The sequence below is a fragment of the Mus caroli genome, unplaced genomic scaffold (genome assembly GCF_978045245.1).
Source record: "Mus caroli unplaced genomic scaffold, Mus_caroli_1 scaffold_15, whole genome shotgun sequence".
Taxonomy (NCBI): domain Eukaryota; kingdom Metazoa; phylum Chordata; class Mammalia; order Rodentia; family Muridae; genus Mus; species Mus caroli.
In genome coordinates, this window is record NW_028227270.1 from 18312779 (window position 1) to 18339096 (window position 26318).

Here is a 26318-nt window from a genome sequence, read left to right on the forward strand (position 1 = left end):
GAACCATCATTGTCTATATTTTTTATAAATGAAGAAAGGGGTGTGCAGAAAGTGTGAAAAGAGTTGGAAGCATCTAATACTACATAGAGAAAGTGCAGAAGAAATGCAGATGGGGTGCTAGTTATGAGTGGCTGGAGTCTCTTGTTTGAAACTCAAAGTGAGACCAAGAGGTGAAAGGTTAGGCAGTACAGGCTTAACGTGAGAGCATGCACATGTTTTCCTAGTTGCTCATGAGGGTGGAGCAGAAGCATTCAAGGCCGGCCTGGGCAATGCAGTGCGGCCTCACAAGTAAACAGGAAACATGAAGACTTACCTCAAGGCTTTCTGTCACTTACCACTCCACATACTCCTTGACTGTGGGCCCCGAGTCACGAGAGACAGAGTCACGGTGTTGCTTCTCATGCCTGTGGATGTTTGTTCAAACCATGTTTGTTGAAGTGGATTTCCTAGGGGGAGGTTAAGAGAGAAGTCTTTTCAGAAAGCCTTCTTGCCAAGTTTGTAGTAAAGTTATGATTCTATATCATATGCCTTGGGTATCATCCTGCTCTCTCTCTCTCTCTCTCTCTCTCTCTCTCTCTCTCTCTCTCTCTCTCTCTCTCTGTGTGTGTGTGTGTGTGTGTGTGATGTTTAAATTATTTACTGAAAAACTGCTTTTCCTTTCCTTTTTTTTCCTTTTTATTCTAAGTGGACATAATTATTTTTCTCTTTTAATTCTTGAGAATTAGAGTTTTCATCATATTCAACACTGCTCCAAACTCTTCTCGGATCTATCCCCTCCCCTCCCCTCCTCTTCCCTCCCCTCCCCTCCCTTTCTCATCCAGCTTTTGTGTCTTTTTTTTTCCTTCCCTATCAAAATGACCATGGTTCTGTAAATTTCCCAGAGGCTACTACTCATGATGCTGTAGAAATGACTAGTGGTGTGTTTTAAAATTAAACAGTGTTTGAGTCTGGTTCATTTTGTCATGTGATTTTGTTGTCATTGGGTTATGGGGGGGTTGGGCAAATTTTTAAAACTAAAGTAAAATGAATAAGGACTGACAAAGTATTTGTTGAAGAGGTGAAAAGAGCTTGCCTGTTCAATGTGTCCTTTCTAGTCTGAACCCTGGGGAGACCACAAAGGCGGAGAGTGATCCCATTCAGTCACATCTATGTTTATAGTATGCCTATCCTAGACATTCCTGAGTTTGGACAATGGCTACGCAGTCCCACCAGAAGGAGGAAAATGTGGACTGCCATGCAGATGGTTTGGAGACTATTACAGAATGTTTGGACATGACGTGTCCCAGCACACTGCTTCGTGCATTCTCTGCCTGGGGGAATAGTTCGTTGAATGAATAAAAGGGAAAGGCCTGATTCCTGTAGGGATGTCTCAGAGAGAAAAAAATTCAAATTATTTTCTCAACATACACTTGTGCCCTTCAGCAGATGAAGAAACCTTAAAATTCCTTGCACTGAGCATAAAATGTGTTGTATTGGTAAAGCATATTTTAGTTGTACTTATATTTCTAGGGTCAGTATAAACTAGACCTCTGGAATAAGTCATAATTTAAAATGACTGGTTATATAAATATGTTTTCTACTAAACTTAACATTTTCCACAAAAAGTAGAATCATATCACTTTATTATTTATGCATTATTTGTTTGCTTGTTGTTCCTTACAGGTTTTCACTATGAAGTCCTGGCTGTTCTGAAACTTACTATGTATGTAGAACAGGCTGGCTTTGAATTCACAGAGAAATGTCTTCCTCAGCCTCTTGAGTACTGGGATTAAAAGCATATACCACAATGCCCTGTCTATTATTTATTTTATTTATATTTATATTTTTTACTTTATGTGTATGGGCATGTGTATGGGCCTAAGTGTACGTATGTATGTATGTATGTATGTATGTATGTATGTATGTTTGGTGTGTGGTTGAGGTGCCTATAGAGGTGGCCAGAAGAGGGCACAGATGCCCTGTAACAAGTTAAAAGCAGTTGTAAGCTGCTGGATAGGAATGCTAGGAGTGGATCAGGTCCTCTGCAAGAGCAGTAACGTGCTGTCAATCACTGAACCAACTCTCCATCCCAACTGTGATATTTTTAAAAGATAACTTTTGTGTTGGCTGCCTAACACATAGTAGAGTTTATTGGATAAGAGCATGACAGAACAAGACTAGATTCTGGATATGCTCCATATAGCCTTTGCTAGTACTGTCGATGGTATTCTGAGCTGGATAACATAGATTAAGGTCTCTCATCTAGCTAACATTAGATAGTGGCCGGGGAGGTCATCACCCAGGCTGAGAGACCTGCTCCAAGTACCTTGGAGAGGTTATTGGACAGGGTAGGTTGCTGGACTAAGGACTGCAGTCCCAGTAAAGGTGTTTCCTAGCATCTACCTCCTACTTCTTGTTTATTGGCTTTTCCCAAAAGAAGCTCACATAAGATAACCATGTGCAAGAGGGGTCCCATGGCCCAGAAGTCGCAGACTTTCCTAGCATAATCACAGACCTTACATCATCAGTTTTGGTTGTTAGAAGTGAATCACTAAATCCCTACTCGTGGAGAGGAGTTTACAAAAGAGATGGATATCAGGTTTGTGAGTGGAGCGACCACAGTTGGAGAGAAATCAAACAGCTTACAACCTGGGAGTTGGCCACAGGCAGGAGCCACTGTCTCTCAGTGCTGCTTCATCTCTATGTGTTGGTATTAGCTGGCACCACAGAGTGTGTGTGTGTGTGTGTGTGTGTGTGTGTGTGTGTGTGTGTGTGTGTGTGTGTGTTTGACTTCTTATCCCAACTGTAAAGCCAGACTTTGTTTTCTTTATGTCTCTATGTTGAACATGGAAAGTTGAGCTCTCTTCACTTTTGTGTCTAAGGTCCACTTGCTATTTAGTACTAAAATATGTAAAGAGAAAATTTTAATTTGATGACTAAGAAAAGGTAACTTTTAGACCTAAACTTGATGAAGTTCATTCTCCCCGCTAGAGTTCCCGAGGCAGATCTGAGAGAAGGATTTGAGGGTGTGTTGCTGAAGGGGTTTCCACATTGTAGTTTCAGAAAGAGATGCAAAGGCAAGGGGGAGGGTGAAGGAAAGGCAATAGAAAATCACTGCAGGGAGCAGGGAGGATGCCTTTGATCCCAGGACCTCTCAGAACATGGAAGGAACTTTCAAGGATAATCAAGCCTTCTCAGAAAGCTGAACCATTAATCCTACCTCTGGCTTCTGTGCCCCATTTGATAGCTGTCCTACCGGAGTCAGCTTCTCACTGTGGCCTGAAAGATGCCCATGATTTTGGGGAACATCCAGGTTTACCAGGTTAACCAGGTTAATCTGAATTCCCTCTAAGGCTCCTATATACATCTCATTGGGGCAAAAGGGAGATACCAGGATTCTGTGGAGGCCACTGGTGCTCAGGTACAGAAAGGGACCAAAGACTGATTCTCAGGTAGGACCTTCCTCTGTGAGAGTCAGGATGGGAGAGGAGGCACATGGAAGAGCTAGAATTTCACGGAATAAAATCCTTTCTTCGGGAGTTCCTGGAAGTTTGTGCTGTTTTATCTTACTATTTGCACTTGAACAAGAAGAAAAGCGAGATACACATCTCCGATTGAAGAATTCTTAATTGCCCTCACACTTGCCAGTCAATGTCAGTGCTGTTTGGAGAGAAAGATTAGAGAGCCTGTGTGTTGTCTCGACCAGGAAGGAGCATGCTGACTGATGGCCCTCCTGATCTTGATTCTGATTTTGTTGTTATCTCACTGGAGTCAAATGCCTTGCATTCGCACAAAGACAGCTTTGGTGCTATTACAGTAGGGCAATCTTTTAATCATGCTATTTATTAAGTTGGAATGTCCTGTTTTAAATATCGACCTAGAAAAGAGTTACATCTGCCACCCAGTTACCTGCCTGGTTACAAAGGTGGTCTTATAAAACCTAAGTTCACGTCTACATCTGGTATCTAAACAGAAGAAGTGTTTACGGATTGTTGTTTTTCTTTGGATAGCATTTTTTTTTTCTTTTTTTTTTTTGGTTTTTCGAGACAGGGTTTCTCTGTGTAGTCCTGGCTGTCCTGGAACTCACTCTGTAGACCAGGCTGGCCTCGAACTCAAAAATCCGCCTGCCTCTGCCTCCCAAGTGCTGGGATTAAAGGCGTGCGCCACCACGCCCGGCCCTGGATAGCATTTTTAATGGATGCAGTTAGATGCTGCAACAGAGCAGCGATAAAAACGGCTGAGAAACTGCCCCCAGTATGGTATTCTTTTCTCTGCTCTTCCAGTGAGAATCAACCTCGGCTAGGTACACCATTCAGTATGCCTCTATATATCTCATCGGTATTCTTATCCTTTCACGCATGTTGGGCAACTTGGGTTTTTTGGTCACTGAAAATTTGTTCATATATCTGTATATATGAATGTGTATATGCCAATCTACATGTATATGTGTGCATATGCATGTGTGTATTCGTTTCCATGTAGACTTAGTGAATTCATTTTTAAGTACTGCTAGCTTTTCTTCATATGAATATACCCTGACTTCTTATCCTTTCTCACAATAAAACCAGGTGTTTTTTGGGTTCCTTGTTTGTCGTTTATCATTGCAAGCAATGGTCCAGAGGGCCTTCACATGGGAGCTTCTTGCCATCCATCAATGTATAGTTCTCTTTCTTGCCACTGTGGCAGAATGTCTAAAAGGACCAACCTGCTGGAAGAAAGGTGTATTTTGACCTCTAGCTTAGAAGGTATAGACCCAGGCGCTTCTAGCTTGTGGCCCACGTGGATTTCTATGAAGGTGGCCCAACACCAAACCTAAAACTTACTTGCCACATGATAAGATTTTGTTGTAACTTATTGAGGGGAAGGAGGTGTGATTCAGTTACATGGTTTCACCCGTGGTCTTTGTAGATGACAGGGTTGTGTTGTTATAGTAATGACAGGGTTGTGTTGTTATAGTAAAAGGTTGGACATACCTAGTAGTCCATTAAGGTTGGGAAGACATGGAGGTGGAAGGAGCTTGTTCCGTGGTGGAAAGAGCAAGAGGCAATAGGAAGTAGAGAGCTTGAGCCCAAAGTGGGGCAGGCTCTAACTCCTAATGTCTGCTCCTCACTGACCCATTTCCTCAAGACTTCTACAGTCTCCACAAACAGTGCCTCCAACTGGGGCTTATGGGAGATGCTAAGGGCTATTCTAGGATATGAGCCAACAAGTAGGATTGCTGAATTCCCTGGTATATACATTTTGTTGTTGTTGTTGTTTTGTTTTATTTTGAATAAGATCTTGCTAGGTAGCCTTGACTAGCCATATAGAGCAGGCTGTCCTTGAACTCACAGAAATCTACCTACCACTGCCTCTCAAGTACTTGGATGAAAGGCCTGTGCCACCATCATACCTGGCACCAGCATATATATTTTCAACCCTAATCAATATAACCAATAAATTTAGCAGAGCTCCCAAGCCATTGTATTCTACCAGCAGGTCACAGTGTTTGCTCATAGTCACCAGCCCATGGCATTTCTTCTGCTTAGTCTTCACGCTTCACTCTTGTGATGAGCATGTATTGTTTTGTTGTTTTTATCTTGACTTATATACATTTTTTTAATTAATGTTGGGGATTGAACTTAGGACCTTGTGTCTGCTAACACCTGTAATGCCATTGAGCTACATGTCCAATTCAAGATTTTGTTTCGAAATTCGTTTTTATTTACCTGATTTTTATAGAGCTATATGTTGTGAAATGTTAATAATATATATATAGGGTTATCTTTATATCTATCTATTGCATATATACATGTGCATATATATGTGTATATTATATATATATGTATGTATATATATATATATATATATATATATATATATACATATCTGTGTGTATGTATATGTGTGTAATATATATATCTTCCCAGGACTAAGGTGAATCTTTTGCTGCATCATCCCCTGGTTAAGCATGTCTTTCCTTCAAGTGTGTTGCACTGTCTCTCTGCCGTCCTGTATTCCCATCAATGGGAAGGGCTGGTTTGGGTTCTCTGTTTGCCCAGTCTGTTTATTCTTGACTGAGTTCCTTTTCTTTCCTTCTTTGTGTCCCAGTTTTTCCCAACCTCCTGGTCCTCTTCCCATTTTCAAACCTCTTCATGTATGTATCTTTTTTCCCTCTGTGAAATGAGCTTAACAGTAGTGCCCATGTAATAGGGTTGTTACAAAATTAGTCAATGCATAGAGGGTACTACAGATCCTAGCACATGACAAATGTGTGTGTGTGTGTTTGTGCGTGTGCGCACATGTGCTCATATATATGCAAGAACCTTTAATTTCATCCAAGCATCTTTCAAGTTTATTGAAACAACAAAATGCATCTTCCTGATCCTTTTAACTGTCCCCTGAATCTGAAGTTCCCATTGAGCCAGGTGATGCCCAGAGCCCTGAGCCCTGGGGTGATGGACTTTATTGTTCTAGGGAAGAGTCAGGATTAAGAATTAAGGAGTTAAAGACAAAAGTCCTACAATGAGTCTTTAAATACATCCTTCAGCCGCATAAGATTAGCACATTTTTCTTGGCAAAGAACACCTTTTCCTTTTTAGCCTGAGTCTTTTTCGTAAGCAGCCTTTCTTGTTTTTCTTTCCACACACTTCCTGTGCCTCTCTTTCTGTGTGTCATCTGCCCTTACTGGATTCCCAGGCTGGGGCAGTTCCCTCCTGCAGATTCCCACCCTCTGACTTTTAAAAAGAACAGCAGAATTGTGGTCATTGGTTGTGCAGCCCGTTTCCTTCCTATTCTGCAGGCCCTGGAGATGGGGTTGGGAGGCGGAGAGGGGCAATCAGAGTGGGACTGCTTTGGCAGCCTGTGGCTAGGATTACAAGGCTGGAAGAGAGGAGAAAGCCTTGCTCTCTGTCAGGTGCTCACAGGTAGCTCTGAGTCCATCTGCTTCCTCAAGTCTGCTCATTGGTTTGCAAGGGTTGGCTTGGGTTATACCTTAGGTGGATGCCGAGGGACACTGGATGAATCTGCATTAAGTGTGGTTCCTTGGGTGAAAACAGGGCGTCAGAGATGCTGATGCTCCCCACAAAGCCTAGGGCTGGTGGTCTGTGGAGGTCCCACAAAGCCTAGGGCTGGTGGTCTGTGGAGGTCCCACAAAGCCTAAGGCTGGTGGTCTGTGGAGGTCCCACAAAGCCTAAGGCTGGTGGTCTGTGGAGGTTCCGCTGCTGTTTCAAGGAGAAATGTATGAAGTGTTCAAAAGTGAACTGAGCCAATATTAGGGTAGTGTAAATTAGAAACCAGGGACAGGTGCCTCTGTACCACTAATAACCATCAGGAGTTACATGTTGTGTCAAGTCAGGCATGTACTGAACATGGGGTGTGTCTTATTTTTGTCTCATAACCCTTTGGGGCAGCTGTCATAGCCTCAGTTTACACATGCAGACACTGGGGCTCTGCTAGGAATACTCGGTCGCTCTGGAGTTCACAGTGAATCTCCCAGATGTTCTTTACTCTGCCTCAGGACCTCCCAGATGTGCTGTCTACCCATAAAGAACTCTCTTGGGGAAGCCAAAATACTGTTTCTATTTTCTATTTCATTCTCCAGTCAAAATGGGTTTTAACAAAGGACTAGAGACCAAAACGATTAACAGTGTGGTCTGAACATGCGTGTAATTCTCTGTGTACTTGTTTAATGTGTGTGAAGTTTGACATCTTCAAAATACTAGGGCCTCATTTATAAGTGGGAGAGACAAGAAGACTCCCTGTGAGTGCACACAACTGCCTAGGCTCCTGGTAGAAGATTCAATGGTCATGACGTTGTAGCTTAGCACCATGTCAGACACTCAGTAATTCCAATGGGGTGTATGTGGGGGGGTAGGTAATCCCTTTTATAAATGAACCCATGTGATGGGCACCTGCCAGATGTGAGGCCATTTAAATAGCAGCCTCTCCCAGTCTGCAAAGCTGGGCTGCTACCCTTTCCTGGGAGCCTGGTCATTCACCTCATGCCTGCTAACCTGATGAACTCCATCAAAACAGCTCAGAAGAGTCTGCTGTATCTCCTGCTTAATTTCAACCCTAATCAGGTCTCATTATCAGAGCCTTATTGCTTGCTGGCAGTAATTTGCTTTGGGTACAACTCGGAGCGGTGTTGAAATTTTTATTTTGCCTTCAGAAAATTGGTTTACCTAAAACACTTTCCCCCCAGATTTCCCTATGGAAAATTGGTTCTTTTAATTTAGGTATCTCGTAATTTTTCTCATTAAAAATGTGTGGCATGTGATTTCATTAGTTTTTTTTTTTCTTCCCTAAATTGAATGGACTTAAGTGGGTTGACATATGTGCTGGAGCATAATTGTGCTGGTTTTGGAACTCCATCAGTAATTACATCCATAAACTTATTGTCTATGGTAAAATATGTTAACTGGCCTTTGACATAAAATTCATTAATTTGAATCAATATATAATGTTCTGAAATGCTCTAACAAAGGATCATTGACTGACGGGTAGAATGTGGCAAGAGCCATGTTTCTCTATGGACAACTATAAGCAGCAATATTTTCTAAGTAGTTGTCAATACTGTGAATCCCCAAACACAAATATTTTGAAGCCTGTAAGAAAATTGAACTATGACATGAACTCAATAACTGGATCTGCTCATTTATAAACCGTACAGTGCTATGCTGGCTTCTAGGCGAGGCCTTGGAATTCCAGACCTCTCATCAGCATGGCTGGAGAGGCAGAAATGTTGAATGGCCAGGGCAGATCTCTGCCATTAGGTGGTGGCATGGAGGAGACTGTTCTCACTGTGCTTTAGAGAAGGACGGGGCTCCCGATGCTGCGATATGAGCAGATTCTATGCAGACTTGCTTTCCCCCCCTTTCTTAATGTTGAATAACTTTAAAAGGCGAATTGAAATGCACCAGGATTGTGAAGCACATTTGAATTCAAAGTAAGGGTTTCATCAGGAATTCAATCCCAGGGTTTTCTTTGGGCTTGCAACTGCAGACGTAGGAGAGTCACATTATCGTGAAACCTTGACAAAAGAGAAATCCCATGATTAGATACGGGTTCATGCATAATCTCTAGTTTGCATACTCAGCACTTTTGGGGAAGTGAAAGCCATGGGAGAAAAGCACTAGGTGGCTTTTCTACCCCAATTGTTTCCTCTCTCCCCAGCAGATGCACAGCCCACAGCCCTGTGACTTTTTTTGAAGCAGCAGTACAGTTTTGAACTTGAAGCGAGGCCTGAGGGCTCAGCAGCTATGACTGGGCAGAGGATAGAAGCAGCCAACCCACAGTTGCTCCCTCCCTAGTGGCAGCAGCCTCGGTTTCCCTTGGACAATTTTTTTCCCCTATCTCCCTGTCTCTGTACTCGCTTCCCACTCCTCTTTTCCCCATGTCTTATTCTCCCTTCTCTTCCTGTCTCTCCTCTCTTCCTACCTCAGCTACTGTCTGCCAAGGCATCTTGGCCTCTGGGTGCCTGGTTGGCTTTGGCCCAGGGTGGAGATCCCAGCAGGAGACTGGAGGGAAGCCAGAAGAACAGAAAGTAAGGCCACAGTCACTGCCCCTCTACCTGCTTGTGGCACTGACCCGGGTCAGCCGAGTGCTGTCCTGGTACAAAAGGGCTTCTCAGTGTTCCACTTCAGATTTTGGAAGCAACTGTCTTCCTTAGAGAGGCAGCCAGCAGTCCTGTGTAAGCACTCTGTCAAATGCTTTACAGACCCTGCCTCCAAACCCAACAGTGCCTTCTCCATCCTGCAGAATTCTGACTGGAAGCCTGGGTGCTGTTCATTTCATAACATGTAACTGTCCTGGATATATAAAATTTTGTTTCACTCACTGACTTAGGAAGTATTTATGGACATCAAATGGTACAGGTAGAGAACAAATGAGAGATACTTTCTGTTTTTGTGATGCGTAGGGAAAGAATAGACAGGCACATGGATACTATATTGCAGTGGCTACTTTAATACAATTCCTCATGTTGTGGTGTCCTCAACCATAAAATTATTTCATCGCTACTTAATAACTGTAATTTTGTCAGTGTTATGAATCATAATGTAAGTGTCCTGTGTTTTCTGATGTTTTTAGGTGACCCCTGTGAAAGAATTGATAGACCTCCCAAAGAGGTCACAACCTACAGGTTGAGAACCACTGCTATACTGTGTCAGCTATGTTATGAAGTGAAGATAGCGGGGGAGGGGGTGGGATGATCTCCTTTAAGGGGGGACACATATGAGTCTCCCTGAATTAAACAAAGCCTGTAAGTGCTGTCCTGAAAGCAGTTGGAGAACCCTGAGAACAACACAAAGACCAGTTACAAAGACCAGTTTGGCCAGAGCAAAGCCTGTACATTTCAAGACTGCTTTAAATGTGGGCTGGGATCCTGGCCCGAAGACATAAGAGCTTTTCAGGTCACCGTAATATTCCTCGTCCACTGTGGATGCAACGGAAGCAGCTGCCTCATGTTCCTGCTGTTGTGCCTGGGAGAGGGAACTGTCTGGTTCTGAGCCAACAGAAACATCTTCACTTAAATTGTTTCTTAAACACTTTCTTCCCTTAGACTTTTTTTTTCCAGGTATCATGTAACCGTAAGAAATACATTTACTAAACATGAAATACAGTGAACTGATTTCAATAAACACTATTAAAGTGACCTTATTCAGGACTTGTAGAATAACACCAGTCCTGGTAGGGATGCTTTTGATTCACTATTTAGTATATGTTCTTTTTTTTTTAAAAAGATTTATTTATTGATTATATGTAAGTACACTGTAGCTGTCTTCAGACACTCCAGAAGAGGGAGCCAGATCTCGTTACAGATGGTTATGAGCCACCATGTGGTTGCTGGGATTTGAACTCCGGACCTTTGGAAGAGCAGTCGGGTGCTCTTACCCACTGAGCCATCTCACCAGCCCTAGTATATGTTCTTAATATATATTAGGAACACAATATGACTAGTACAACAAAAGCTGTGATTTCAAGTGTGTGTGTGTGTGTGTGTGTGTGTGTGTGTGTGTGTGTGTGTGTGTGTTGAGACAGAGTTAATCTGTGTAGCCCTGGCTGTCCTGGAACTTGCTCTATAGACCAGGCTGGCTTTGAACTCAGGCATCTGCCTGCCCTGTGCCTCCTGAGTCCTTGCATTAAAAGCATGCACCACCATCTGACACAATGTTGGTTTTTATTTTTAAAGGAATCATTTTTCTCAAATATAAATTTTAAAAATAAGAGCATATGTAGGAGATTTAATAGTACAAGAAGTATATGAATCCAAGAAGAGAAAAACAAAAAAATCAACAGAGACTTGGGACACAACCTAAAGCATTATGAATAAAGTCCTTTTACAAAGCGACTCCTGTCTTGAAACACTTTAAGAACGACCCCTTTTGTGAGGGTTTTTATGGCCTTGGTTTTGTGGTTTTGTACTGGAGGTTGAACCCAAGGCATCTTTCTTCAGCAGGCAATCTGCCACGGATTTTAAATGCCAGCCACGTCATCAATTTAACTGATAGAGGCCAGCATTTGTTTCAAAAAGAATAAAAGTAGATGAGGAGAGACAGATCATTGTTGCTAGTACTGAGAGATTAATTTATGTACCAAAGAGGAAGAGAAGGTGGTGGTGGTTGGTGGTGGAGGAGGAAAAAGAGGAGGAAGTGGTGGTAGTGGAGGAGGTGGTGGAGGGGAGGAGGTGGTGGTGGAGGTGGTGGAGGTGGTGGAGGTGGTGGTGGAGGTGGTGATGGAGGTGGTGGAGGAGGTGGTGGTGGTGGAGGTGGTGGAGGTGGTGGTGGTGGTGGTGGAGGTGGTGGAGGTGGTGGAGGTGGTGGAGGTGGTGGAGGTGGTAGAGGTGGTGGAGGTGGTGGAGGTGGTGGAGGAGGTGGTGGTGGTAGAAAGACTCCACTCAGTCTTGGTTTGTTCTTGTTCTGTGAGTAGTCCTTTCCATTTCTCATTTCTAGACCTAATTTGAAAACTTGACTTTGAAAGAGTATGAAAGTATTGCTCTCTTCTTTATAATATTATGAATGTTAGAAGTTTTCATAAATTATTTTTGTGATGAATCCAAAACATGCCCTATCTTGTAGGTGATTCATTCCGTCACTGTTCTGGCTTCCTGATCCCTATTTGATATGCTTGGTAATCATTCAATCTTCCCGGCTTATGAATCCCATCAATCAATTTATTTTCCTGGAGTAGTCTTACTTTGTGAGGTCCTATCTAGATCGCTTTATTGACATTCAGGGGCCTCTTTAGTGGTGTCTATCTGAAATAAGCTTTGTTGTACTTAATGTAGAGTGTTTAATAAGAACTTTGATAGAGTAGTTTTATCACAGATAACGCCCATCTCGGACCTGAGTGCGGAAGTTTACTTCCCTCTTAGAGTGAACTTGATTATTTTTTGAATGGAAACTACTTTGAATAGACTTTTAAGAAGCAGCTGAAGAGTCCCTGGATGACTTGTGGTCTGTTACGTGGTTTTCTGCTTTCTACCTTCCGTATTTTAAATTTCAAGGCTAGAAATAGCTAAGGATAGGTTCTTTTGAAAAATGAGACTCATGCCAAAGTTATAGGTACACTTAATTTTAAATTTTCCTTAAGGCTCTTATTTTTCAAAAGAGTAACTTAGATGTGATTTAAAGAATTAGACTTTTATAAATAGTTGGCTGTAAGCAACTAAATCACTGGGCACCCGTTATTCCACACCTGATGTATTATTTTCCACAAAGCGTTCTTGTAAATATGTTTATGTGTTGCACATTAGGCTAAAGCCCTACACTATCAGATCTGCGATGTCAAGGGAACAATAATTTCTTTAAAGAGTATGATGTGTAGTGCTAAGGGATGTTAATAATTTCTAAAACAATTTATCGAACGGGTGATAGCTTGGTGGAAGCAGTTACCACCAAGTGAAATATGTCTCATTAAATTTCTGCATTATGCACATATCAACTCTCTTTCTTTTGTCATTTTAATGGTTTATTTACATAATTGAGGGTCGCTACTTTTGTTAACTAGTGGTTATCATAGCGGGGTTATTTGGGTTGAGCCTACCTAAGCAAATCTGGAATGTGCTTGTTTCTTGAAACTAATAGCAAGAGGAATTCTACTCCCTGAGCCCCCCCTCCCCAGCTCTTTGCAGTGAAGACCTTTGATTTGCATATGTAAATAAGCCATTTAATTCAGAGAACCCTGAGGGGCCCACCCAGATCCAATCTGTTAGTTTGCTGATGTTGATGTCATTAGGCAGGAGGTAAATGGTATCCAGAGATTGATGTCTCAGTCTGGAGTGACAGATACCAGGACTCTGAGGGCTACTGTTTAGGAAGAGAAGCCAGTTCCTGGGATTTAAGCAAATGAGGGGAAAAATACCAAATCCAGATTTTGCCTTTAGTGTTGGAGTGAGTGATAGAGTTTAATGTTTCTCTTGCATATAGGAAACTATTCAAGCAAATAAGCTTGCTTACTGTTGCTATAAGAAAATAGCTGAGACCAGGTAATTTATAGAGAATACACAGTTTGTGTTATTTATTTATTTATCTATCAGCTCAGTATCTAGAAACTGGCAGGTCAGAGCATGGCACTGCCCTCTGCTCCTTAGCTTTTGATGCCTTTGTTGCTACCTTGTCACCTGATGAGCCCAGTCCCATAGTGACACAGGGCAAACATGCCAGCTTACATCTTTCTTCCTCTAATATAAAGTCACCAATGCTGTTACAGGGCGTCCAGCCGTGATAACTCCATCTAACCATAAGTCCTTCTGGAAAACTCCACCTTGAAATATCACAAATATATGAATGTAGGAATGAGATTTCCGCATCCACACTTTTTGGCATTTAAGCCATAGCATACAGGGAGTTGATTTTCTGGAAACTGTTTGAGCTTTATTTGTGTTTTTTTTTAAGATGTGTGGCATACAGGCTGGTGATGTAGCTTAGTGGTAAAACACTTGGCTTATATACATTCAACCTTTGGTTCCATCCCCAGCAACACACACACACACACACACACACACACACTCACACACACCTGCGTAACCAAAGTGATACTATTATGTTTCCTTGACTAGGCTAGACAGTGCTTTGTTTAAACCTCTCCCCTATATGCTAAGTAGTAAGGGAGACAAGAAAAGAAAGGAAAAGGGGTTCTGTTAGGATCCCTGAAGATGAAGGAGAAGGGCACCTTCCTTCTTACTGAACAATGTCCTTCTCAAGGATTTCCGTCTAGGGTCTAGGGTCTAATGCCTGCAGATTTCACAGCGTCTCAAGATCACCAAACTCATTCTGGAGCCTAGAAGCAGCTTAGCCGTCCCCTGCCCCCTCCCTCCTCCCGAGAAAACACCATGAGACGATTTTATTGAAGTATCACGTGGCGGGGAAAACTTGCTGGGAGTGGTCCACAATTCCCTTTTCACTCTCTATGCAATTCATTAAAATGGCATTAATCCTGCAGACTCCACCTTGGCTTCTATTAAGATGTATGACTGGAATCTCTGTGTAACTACATTGATTATTTCATCCACCTATTTGTTCGTCGCAAGCTGTCTGCTGTTACAGATTCATTGTCTTGATGATAAATGAGGATGGGAGCCACAAGCCTTCACCTCCCAAAAGAAAGCCTGTGCTCCTTCTAAAGCAGCCTTCCACCAAGCGGGAGTTTAAAGATTCAGATCTCAGGTTTAATATCAATGTCTGCCTCCTGCTGAGTTCATGGTACAATTAGCTAATTAAAAAAAGATAACATTTTCACCTCGGAGTCAGAAGAAGAGCAATAAACCACAGGCTCAGAATCTAGTTAATTTGCACATTGACTGTAATTGTATATTTAACGCTAAGATTAATTTTTTCCCCCTGATGTAGGGAGAGCAGACACTGAACGTTGGAATCTTAAATCAGCTATAATCACTCCACAGGGAGGTCAGTCGGGGTTGGGGGCTCTCCAGATGTATTAATGTAGAGAACTATTTATTTGATAACTTCTTCTATCCAGACAGAAGAGAAAAAAAGAAAAAAAAATGCCATTCTCATAAACTACCAAGTTTAAATGATAATCTCGAAATTATCAAACTTAATAATCCACTATGCATTTTTAAAACTTTCCTTCCTCTAAAAAAGCTATTGATTCTGTCGAGAGGAGAAGCCATATTTAGCTTCTTCTTTTGCTAAACAGTGAGTATTTGTGACTATCTGTTCTGTTATCAAAGCTTTGGGGGGAATAATAGACCAGATGGGTCCAAAACTATTTTACCACTTTTTTTCCTCTTTTGTTTGGAAAGGGATAGTGAGAAGATGTATATCGGTAGGGGAGGCTCTAGAAGTCAGAGCTAATGATGTTGACCTGCATGCTCCCTTTTGAGTGGTAAATGCTCTGCTGCCAACTGGGTGGCAGGGATAGCCGACAATTTAAGTGGGTATGATTGATGCGTGACTTCAAAATAATGGAGCTATTATCAGAAGGAAATTACTGCCAGAAGAAAAATTTTAAAAAAAGAAAGAAATTGTAAGTGCTACACCATTCATACTTCTTTAACCTTTCAATAATTTATTTTTATTTTTATTTTTTTAGACAGAGTCTTGCTCTGCAGTTGAGAATAGTCTAGAACTCCCTGTGTAAACCATGTTAGCCTTTAACTCACAGAGATCCTTCCTGCCTCTTCCTCTAGAGTGCTGGGATTAAAGTCCTACCTTCTTTTTTCCTCCTTCCACTTTCTTTTTTAAACAGGGTTGAGTAAATATTATTTTTCATCTCAGCTGCCCCTTTGCTGCCCCTTTTGCTGCCCCTTTGTTCTGACCCACAGACTAAGTCTTGGAAGCGCAGTGAACTGTTTGGCAGTGAACTGAGGGTTTTAGCATACCTCAGGCAATGACTTTACCACCACACCCCTTCCCCAGCCAGAGGTTCTGTGAGACCGTCTCTCTGCTGATTTTCTTTGTGCCATCCTTGGAGTTGATACACATGTTGAGGGTAGCATTCCCTTATTAAATTCTTCTATACTATCTGTTGTGCAGCTTTGAAAGATGGCAGTGAGATCTACATCAGTTCTGAGGGTCCCTATGTTTGTGTGTTCATCATATGATGTTATGTGATATATCATCATTATATGATGAAGGGTGGGAAATGATAAGCTTTCTGTGTGCCCCAATTGCGTTCTCTCTCTCTCTCTCTCCCTCCCTCCCTCTCTCCCCTTCCTTTCTTCCTTCCTTCCTTCCTTCCTTCCTTCCTTCCTTCCTTCCTTCCTTCCTTCCTTCCTTCCTCTGTATATGGCCATTAACAGTTGGTGGAAGGAGAGACCACTCTTCAATGTATATTTACACAATAAACTTAAGTTCCTAGCTTAAACTAACATAATATACATTTAGGGGAAGTTATTGATGGTTGTCAGAAATTATGAATTCTACTGGGTGACAGAGAGAGATGCTTATAAAACAGATGTGTTTGTGTGTCTGTCTGTCTCTATGTACATTGTTTGTCTGTCTGTGAGTACAGTGTGTGTATGTGTGCATTGTCTGTGTGTGTTTGTGTATGTCTGTCTCTGTGTGGAATGTGTGTGTGTGTGTGTGTGTGAGAGAGAGAGAGAGAGAGAGAGAGAGAGAGAGAGAGAGAGAGAGAGAGAGAGAAGGAGAGACTGATTCTGGTGACCTCTAGGTAGTCTCAGCCACACTGAAGTCCTAAGCAGTCTCCATAAAGTCATGTTCTTAGGAAGGTGGACTTTGGGTTCAGGAAAAGAGTGCTCTAGTTTTCCTTAGTAAGATCGGCTTCAGGAGAATTTTAAAAATGCTATAAAATGTCTGAATTCTGGGCTGGGCTTGTGGCAATAGTATATAAATATATATATTGGCTGTTTTCAACATAATGACTTCCATGAGTTATGTGACTGGGGGGGGGGTAAATGTGTGTGTGTGTCTGTGCATATGCATGTGTGTATACAAGCATGCTTATTGGATATACAGCTTAACAAAGAACAGTACTGTTAAACTCTGTCCCTCTCCTTTTCTGGCCATTCTCCCATCATCCCATGACCACGTTTCCCCTTCCCTTCTTTCGTCCATTTCCCATCTTCCATTCACTGTCAGGAAGGGCAGCCTCCGAAGAGCCATTTCAACTCAGCTCGACATCGGCAGAGACTAGTGGACCCAGCTGCTTCAAAAGTGAGTGTGTCCTGCCACCTTGGGCAGCTGATGTGCATGACAGTGTAGTCCCTTTGTGGTAGTGGGTTTGTGAAGTATCATATGTAGAGGAGGCCACACTTTCTCTACGCAAGACTGTGCACACCACTGGAGTTCCAATAAACACTTAACAGCCAGTTTTGATCCCAAACAAGACCATGGCTTGTAGCATGAGCTGTTTTTCTACCATGTGTCTTCTGGTGAGAATAGCCAATGTCAAGGACCTGTGTGATGTCACTTAACTCAGAGCTGGGACAAGATGCCCACTAGAGCACTACCATGTGGCCAGTTACATTAGTAATATCCCCACAGCCGATATCACTGCCCAGAGCTCAGAAAGCGAACTAGTTCTGAGTGTCTGCTGCCTTTGTATTCCGTATGTTGTCTTACTTACTTTCCCCTTCTTTTAATTAAAAAATACCCTGCTTATCCCATGTAAGGGAAGAAAGATTTGTTTTGGCTTATGATTTAAGGGCATGGATTTTTGTCTACATAAAGGAAAAGGATTTATTTTAGCTCAAAATACAGTCGTTTACAGCAGGACTGCAATGGCATCCAGAACTTGAAACAGCTGATCAGACCACGCTGCTTAGAAGTAAACAATGAATGTATGCTTCGTAGCACTCAACCTGCCTTCTCTACTCCTATAGAGTCAGGACATCCAGCCTAGGGAGTTATGCTACCCATAGTGGACCAGAAATGCTTAGAGGTCCATTTCTCTGGTGATTGGAACTTCTGTTGAGTTGGCACTTGGCATTCTTCAATGTATAGTAGCAGGAGCAGCTTACAGCCGTGCTTGTAAGAGCTGCTGACAGCTGGGCAGATCAGGAAGCCGACAGCAATGAACCTGCTGCTCAGGTCATTTTCTCCTTTACCCTTCTGTGTTCGGTTTGCTACTGCTGGACACAGTGAGCATTGGCTCCCTTCCCTCTTTGAAAACTCTCTGGAAATGCCATCCCAGGCACACCTAGAGTTGTGCCTCACTAACACCCTACATGTTTATTAGTCCAACCAAGATGATACACAAAATTAATTGTCATGAATGTCCTTACTTGTCTGTTCAAACATTTTACATTTATAATTGTCTGTCAAAACCTGTTTGTAAGAGGCTAGGAGTATGGATCCTCAGTAGAGTTCTTGCCTAGCATAGACACCAACCTAGGCTTGATTTCCAGTGGTATAAACAGATGAACAGACAAGAGAAGTTGACCTGTGAACATCTTGATGGTTTACTGAGCGTGGGTGGGTCGGCTTCCGCACTGTAGCTACTGTGTACAGTCAAGTCTTCTGAAGCCCATCTGTTAGCAGAAACTGGAATGTGAGGTCCTAGGCTCATCAGTCACCCAAAGGAGAGTGGAGGGTGGGAACTGGAAAATGGAGATGGGTTGATTGACAAGTCTATTCAGAGCTGGGGGAGGGAAAAAAAAAGCTGTTAGCTTCTCTCCTGTTTTTCTTGTTGGTTGTCCTTACAAAGTTATAGAAAAGTTGAAACAAAAGCCAGGGACTGTGCGTATGGAGATGCCCACTGTGAGATAAGTTGTCAGAGCTCTGAAATCTCTGCCTGCCAAGTGAATCTCCCTTTTCTGGGGCTGCCAGGGCTTCAGTCTTCTCTGGCTCCCAGTGTCTATCTCCTGGGGGGTCTTAGAATTCTTTAGAGGCCATCGTAGGCCATAGCTTCCATCTTTAGAGGCCATTGCTTTCAGGGCCCTACTACACCTGTCCTATAAGTACTGCATGCTAACTGATTGCGCACTGGAGCATCCCCTACTACACCTGTAACACTCTGCCCCTCCTGAGCTCTCTGACAGATAGCAGGAGCCACAGGAAGTGGCTGAGATTTAAAGTCGGCAATTTAAGGGGTCCAAGTTCTACCGTGCATACCCTTCTATTAAGCTCACATTTACTGGCCGGCAGAAGAACATATTCATAAACGGTCCTGTGACCTAGTGAAGTTTCAGCTGGCCTTTTAAAGCACTCCACTCGAATCTTTTTGCAAAATTTCGCCCAGGGTCAAACAAACTAGCATTCTTAGACCAAATTACCTCCCCTGTATAGTGGATATCATACACAGAGCTCTGTAGTGGATGTCACACTAGACTTAAGGCCATTTACATCAGGCAGGACCTCAGGTGCCACATCTGAGGGGAAATGTTACAGAGTGCCTGGAGTTTGGAGTTTCTATTTCTTCTGTAATAATTTTGCCAATTTACAAGTTTTTTTTTAAAAAAATATTGCTAATTTGAAAAACAGAAGCCTATCTTAAGCATCAGCCTTATCAATGTTTATCTCCCCAGTAAACTGCCCCTTCACTGCTCCATACTTTGTGGTGTTGACTAAAACGTACTCATCTCCAACATAATACTGGCCAGCGCACTCCGAGAGAGAGTGAACGCTGAATGGAGCAGCTCAATGCTGGTAATCATTTTAGTCCGTCAGTAATACTGCATTGCCTATGTTAAAATTCTTTCCGAGTGGACATAGATGTCATGGTCCTTTGCCATGTTATTAAGAGCCTAGAGTGTTCCCCAAACTACACACAGCTCAACAGCATGTTGACAGGCATACGGCAAAAGAAACTAGCTTCAAGTAATCCTGAGCCTCACGGGGTAAGACGTGCATTTTCAGGGCTCCATGGATGGTTCCGTGATTAAAAGCCTTTGTGTTCTTACAAAGAATTGTTCCCAGGACCCACACCCAAGAACTCACAGCAATCTGTCACTCCTGCTCCAGCACTAGGGCATCAGACACCCTCTTCTGGTGTGACAGGACATGGGCACACATGTGTATGTGCCTGGAGTTTGGAGTTTCTATTTCTTCTGTAATAATTTTGCCAATTTACAAGTTTATTTTTTAAAATATTGCTAATTTGAAAAACAGAAGCCTATCTTAATTAAGCATCAGCCTTGCCAATGTTTATCTCCCCAGTAAACTGGACATAAACACACACATATATACACATACACTAAAGTAATTTTAAAAAGACAGAGGTGTGTTTTCCTATTGTAGATGACACTTTAGAATGCAGCAGCTTCTTCTTACCCACTTATGAGCTATAATTAATGTAGCTAAAATACTGTATAAGTTAAACACATCCCATTGCATTCACACACACTCCTTGGTCCTTGATGTCCTAGGGATATATCTTAGTATTGTCTGGAATTCATTTCTCTCCATCTTAGCATTTTGAGAGATACCATGTCTTACATGCATCGTGTTATATATGTTGGTATCAGGAACTGGCTTGGCAGGTCACCTCAGAACCCAGTGATGTCACCTATAGGTGGCAAGGACCCATGCATCTGTTGCCATGGCAACCACATACATTCCTAGCGTCTACTTCCCACCTGTACCTGTGAGCTGTTATGTCACAGCCTAAATAAAAGGCAGATCGTTCCTGACCTTCACTCCTTTCCTTTTCTCTCTTTTCCCCTTTGTCTCTGTCACACACACCCCCTTTGTCCCTGCCCCTACAATAAGCCTCTGCCACATGGAACTGCTGGTGTGGTCTGTCCAGACATGAGCCACGATTCTAACACAACAATATACCCAGCTAGAAATTAGCTAATTTTCTTCTATTTGTGGCAAAGGGCTTTTTTTCCCCCTCCTCATTTAGGGTAAGAATCATGGCTTCTTATCTACAGAAACTTTCAGAAAAACTCATTAAAGTGCAATGAAGATGGCTGGTGCTTTAATGTGCTGTGTGACTTGATTCGGTCATGTTACCAAATAGATTCGAAAGGTCAGATCCTTTCCTTTCCAAAACATTGCAGAAATGGAAATCTGAGAATTATTCCTCTAATTATTAAGGCGATTTGGAGAAAGCCACTGTTTGGTCCATGGATAAGTTACTTGAACAGTAAGTGGGAAACAGAGATGTGTGTCTGTGTAACCGGTGACCTTTTGCTGTAAGCTCACTTGATTTTCATCTGAACTGTGTCATTTTAACTGGGTGACCTGAGCTGTTCTGAGGAGTTCATACAAATTGCAGGCTTCCGTGTTCCAGGGGTCAGTCAGGGACAAAGTGTGGTGAGCCTGCTGGCAGACAGTTGAGAATACTGATTTGACTGTGAATGTCTGCCTTGCGTAATTTGGGAAGAAGTGCAGCCAGGTATAACAGCTTCCCATTAACAAAAAAGGCGTGGTACAAAAAAAAAGGTACTTGGTTGTACCTTAGGTTTTATCATGAGCCAGCTCTGTGGCCTTGCTTAGTCCTTTAACTCTGAGCCCCATTGTCCTAAGCATTCTCTTTGACATGACGAGAACATGTAAAATGTTCTCCTAATCAGTGTATGAGGTCAGGTTTTTCCTCCATCAAACCTACTTGAAACTCTCCATTTTACCATTTACTGGGATCTTTGAAAGGCAAGTCTCAGTTCTAAGATCCCTCTGTCAATCACTTCATGCTTTACTCCTCACAACATCTTACAGTCTTATTGTTAGGTAGACTTCTATCAGGGTCTCCGGTGGAAGCTAATTTTTTAAAAAGAGAAATGACTTTCATACTATTGAGGAAATAGAGTCCGGAAAATAGGAAGCTCATTTTCTGCTCAAAGAATTGGCTTTTTCTCCCCAGCCTGGATTTTTACATTGCCTGAGAAACTTAGAAAGCCTTTTGTGCTTTGGGTATAGAAAAAACAGGCTTTTAAATCTGTTTTTATTTGAATAAAAATAAAGGGTTCAGGGGAGATCAGAGACAAGCAATGCTCCTCACACGAGCTAAGCCTGTCCACTAGGACCACCAGAAGCATCTTCCACTTTGAGAATATGCTTACCTGTCTGTCCCCCAGTTGGGAAGGCTGTTAACACAGCAAATGAACAAAGAATGCAGCAACATGCCAGGAGGAATAATAGTTCAAAGACGATGGCGTTGTTATTTGTGGGAGCAGCTAAAGGCTTCTGTTAAATAAAAATCAATTTGATACAGGAGCATCAGGGACACGATCCAGTGGGCAGAAGAGGACGGGAGGTACCCAGAGGATTAGCTTTCAAATCTCCTGACATTTCAGCACAAAAGGATGATGAAGATTTATTCTCCATGAGCTGTCATTTTACATCGGAGGCTTTGCTGATGCAGAATAAATAAGTTGGTAAAGATTGGATTGAAAATTCGAGCAGGTGAGGGCAAATGGTGGGAGGCAGAGCACTGGATACATTTCAAGACCAGAAAGTGTTGAAACATTCTATCTTTCCTCATAAAACAAACCCCAGACTCCCCCAGTGTGCAGATAATCCAGCTACCCAAACCTGCCTGTGAGGATACATCATTTGAACCTGCTGTAGGGCTTGAAAATCCTTTCTATGAATTCTCAGCAATTTCTCTCCTTTTCTCTAATGAGAATGAGGTTTATAAAACTTGGGCTCCCCTGCTGGGAAAATCAGCCCGGAGCTATCTCAGAGCAGATGGTCTTCTCTTTTCGCTTAGTATAAACCTTTTAGGATTGATCCTTTTTCATCCTTGCCTACCTGAAGAGTAAACATTTCTGAGACCTCAGAACCCAAGGTTGAGAAGGAAGGGACCAGAATTCATAGCTGCGGAGATGGTTGTAAATAGACAATGGGAAATCACAGGACTGTGTTTCTTTCTGTCATGTCAAAAGAAAATAGATTGATTTTTTTTTTAAACATGGAAGGGATGGGTTTTAAATTATCTACATTTTGGAGCCTTATTATGCATGGAGTTTCTAGATGGTAATTAACACCTTCCTAGTCCTGGGAATTTCAAGTGTTAAAGAATAATTTCTTCTTTTTGGGAGGATGCAATACTCCTTACTATATTTAAGGACATAGAAAGACAGGGAGGGGATAGGAAGTTAGTTGCCATAATTATTCTGGGAATTGTTTTTTTAAGAAAACAACATGAAATGTTGCACTATTCGAACTTTTTTTTTTAATAAAGGACTTTAGGGCTCATAAATTTCTAATAGAAATCTTTGAGGGGGTTTATAGTTTCTGTTTGTGTGCTCCTTCTGACATCAGCCATCTATCAGTGATCTTTGGTCCCAACTGAAATGAGCATGAATCTCATTTCTGAGACTTATTAACTGTGACCTGAAGCCAATCACTTAATCACTGCGGGTTAGCTTTCGCCTTCTCATTCACAAAGCAGTGTTGGTCACATCAGGTTGCCTTTGAGGGTCTGGTGAGGTAGTGACCTCATGGCTAAAGCAGTTACTCAGTAGCAAAATGTAAACGTCTTTTAAATTGGGATTGCTGTTATCATTGTTATTAGGTAAATGATTACTTAAATAGTTATTAGGTAAATAATACTTATTAGGTAAATTCGTATTGCTGTGACAAAGTACCAGATGGAAGGAACTTAAGGAAGGAAGGCTTTATGTGAGGCTCATGGTTTAAGCCATCCATCGTGGTAGAGAAGTCATGGCGGCAGGATTATTAAGTGGTTAGGCATTCTGCATCTGCAGTCAGGGAGCAGAAAGCAATGTATGGCCACTTTCTCATTTTGATGCAGCCCGGGACTCCAGCCCATGAAATGCATCCACGACACTTAGGGTGAGTCATCCCACTTCAAGTAATGAAATCTAGACAGTTCTACAGTGAAAAGCTTGGAGGCCTATCTCATAGGTACTTGTAGATCCTATCAAGTCGATAAACAACATTAGCTATCAGGTAAGCCTGGTCTACGTTTTCTTGGATTTTCCTCCCTATTCTGTAAAATAGGGGCTTAAGATACTGTGATCTTTGAGAAGTACAGTGGATTTTTATTAGTCTACCAAGACGTTAGGTGTGAAATATTATAATCTGCAGGATTTAACTCAATACCTTCAAACACATAGTTTAATTGGCAAAGAAATTAAGCAGAGATGATAATGAATGCTGGTTGGCAGCGCTAGCAGGACTCTGATCATGAACAGGGACAGATCCATGAGTTCTGGTCAGAAAAGACTTGGAGGGTTAGGAACTTTTAAACAGCATCAGTGCCGGGCATGTGTGTTGCATGAGTCCCTGCAGTAGCTGTCGGTCACGGGTATGATAGCAGCCAGGAAAGAGCCATCATCCTTTTGGGACGTTTCCTTATGGTAGTTGCACTCCAGCTTTGAGAGCACAAAGAGCTATTTTCAGATTTTGCTTACTAGCTCTGAAGCCAAAGAAGGACTAGTTAACTCCAGAGTCCTCTCCTTGACTCCCTCAGCCCTCACCTGGTGCAAAGCAACAGTGACACCATCTTTCTCAGGAAGAGATAAGCTGTTGAGAGGAGAAAACGAAGTATTTTTAAACGGCTTGTAGTCTTCCCTTCCTGTAGTGATTCTTCCCTCTGCTCCTCTTCCTCCCCTCCCCTCCCTCTCCCATCTCATCTCATCTCATTCATCCTTCCTCACTGTGCTTCAGGCTTTTTGAGACAGACTCTTGTTACGTAGTCTTGTAATTCAGGTTGGCCTCCTGCCCCCAATTCCTGCATGTATGAGCCTCATACAGATATAAGCCATCATATCTAGCATTAAGTCCTTGACTCTTTCCCTTTAAGATTATACACATACATACATACACACATGCACACACATGTGTATATAATTTTATATTTATGATTGTTTGTCCGAATATATGTATATATACTGTGTGTTCTTTGTGACTATAGAGGTCAGAAAAGGGAGTTAGATTCCCTGCAACTATAATTACAGATGGTTATGAGCTGCCATGTGAGTACTGGGAACCGAACCTAGGTTCTTAGAAAGAGTGACAAATGAATTTAACTACTGAGCCATCTCTCTAGCCTGTTCTTACCTACTTTGCTGCCTCCTGATAGCCATTACTAGCTGGTGAAGAGAGGCTCTGCATTGATGGTACCCTTGGCATCTCTGGCAGTAACAATTACATCCTCTCTCTCTCTCTCTCTCTCTCTCTCTCTCTCTCTCTCTCTCTCTCTCTCTCTCTCTCCCTCTCTCTCTCTCTCTCTCTCTCTCTCTCTCTCTCTCTCTCTCTCTCTCTCTCTCTCTCTCTGTGTGTGTGTGTGTGTGTGTGTGTACAGAACTCCCAGATAAATATAGTATAGTTTTGTAAGGCTATAGCTTGAGAAATGTTGACAAACTGGACAGACAAATCCTCTACAGAGCATTCCTACTCTAACAGCATCCAGGTCATGAAAGAGCATAGCAGATGGCAGGCACCCATGAAGAACACAGGAGACCAGCCCCCTCTTCTTTTCTCTGGTCTATAGATGATCCTGAGGGGCAGCACTCTGTAAAAGATGAGGTTTTAAGGTAAAAATGACAGAAATTGTTGCAGGGTTGCTTTTTCTTGATCTTACCTGAGTCTGTCCCTTCCATCCTGAGAGTTGTGAACTTGGGAGGGAAAGTAGAGTCTCTTAGTGAGCGGGAGGCTGCCTGTTGTCATAGGTGTGTTCAGTATTAGTCAGATACAAATAACCAGATCCGTAAATCTCTGCCAGGGTTTATTTAGATCAGAAGGAAAACATTCCGTGGTCAGCACACTGTACTTCTCTCTCCTCTGGCTGTTATTCAAATCTGTGAGACAACTCTTAGTTTCAATGCCTGAGACATAGTTGTCAGCTTGTATGACGAAGCCACACCACAAGGAAACTGTTTTCCCATTTCTCAGGTGATGAGATCCTCTGTGTCCAGACCAACTTCCATTTTGAATGTCTACTGCCTTCCTTAGAATCCTGTAGCCAACCGTTCAGCAAGGATTCACTGCATGAGTTCAGTTGCTCACCCTTGAAACCCAAGAAGCAGCCAAGAAGGAGAAAGAGAGGCCAGGGTCAGAGGGGCTGGTTTCTGTCTTCAGCCATCATACAGTGTCTTGCCACCTTCCCCAGGCGTGCCATATACCAGGAAAAGCAGGGCTCTTTCAGCATTTGAAAGCTAGCACATGTACGTCTGTCTCAGCTTACAAAGTTTGTTTCTGTTGGCATTAAAAAGACCTTCCTACACACTGATGGAGAGCCAAGAAGCATAAGTAGATGATCCTGAGAAAAGCAAATGTGGGGTCGGGAAGACAGCAGGCACGGAGACCAAGTCTGATTCCCCAGCACCAACGTGAGAAGCCAGATGTGGTTGGAGAGATAGGTAAGAGCACTTGCTGTGTCAGCATGAGGATCCGAGAAGAATCCACATAAAACTCTGGGCATGGGTATGTGCCCTGCAACCAGCTCTGTGTGAGGCAGACAGGTGGACCACTGGGGCTTGCCAAGAGCATCCTAACACTAGGGCGGGTGAGAGATGCTGT

The 26318-nt window shown here is 42.5% G+C and overlaps 1 protein-coding gene across 8 annotated transcripts in view; it reads left to right on the forward strand.

Annotated features, from left to right (window-relative positions):
* The window catches only part of Mast4 (microtubule associated serine/threonine kinase family member 4), a 593693-nt gene that overhangs the window by 257131 nt on the left and 310244 nt on the right, over positions 1-26318 (forward strand). For 4 of the 8 annotated variants that reach the window (XM_085830879.1, XM_029468311.2, XM_085830875.1 and 1 more), the window contains exon 4: positions 17025-17099. The exons of the other annotated variants lie outside the window; for them this stretch is intronic. In XM_085830879.1, coding sequence (XP_085687005.1) covers positions 17025-17099 — 75 coding nt within the window. The remainder of the gene's footprint in view (positions 1-17024; positions 17100-26318) is intronic. 8 annotated transcript variants of the gene reach the window in all.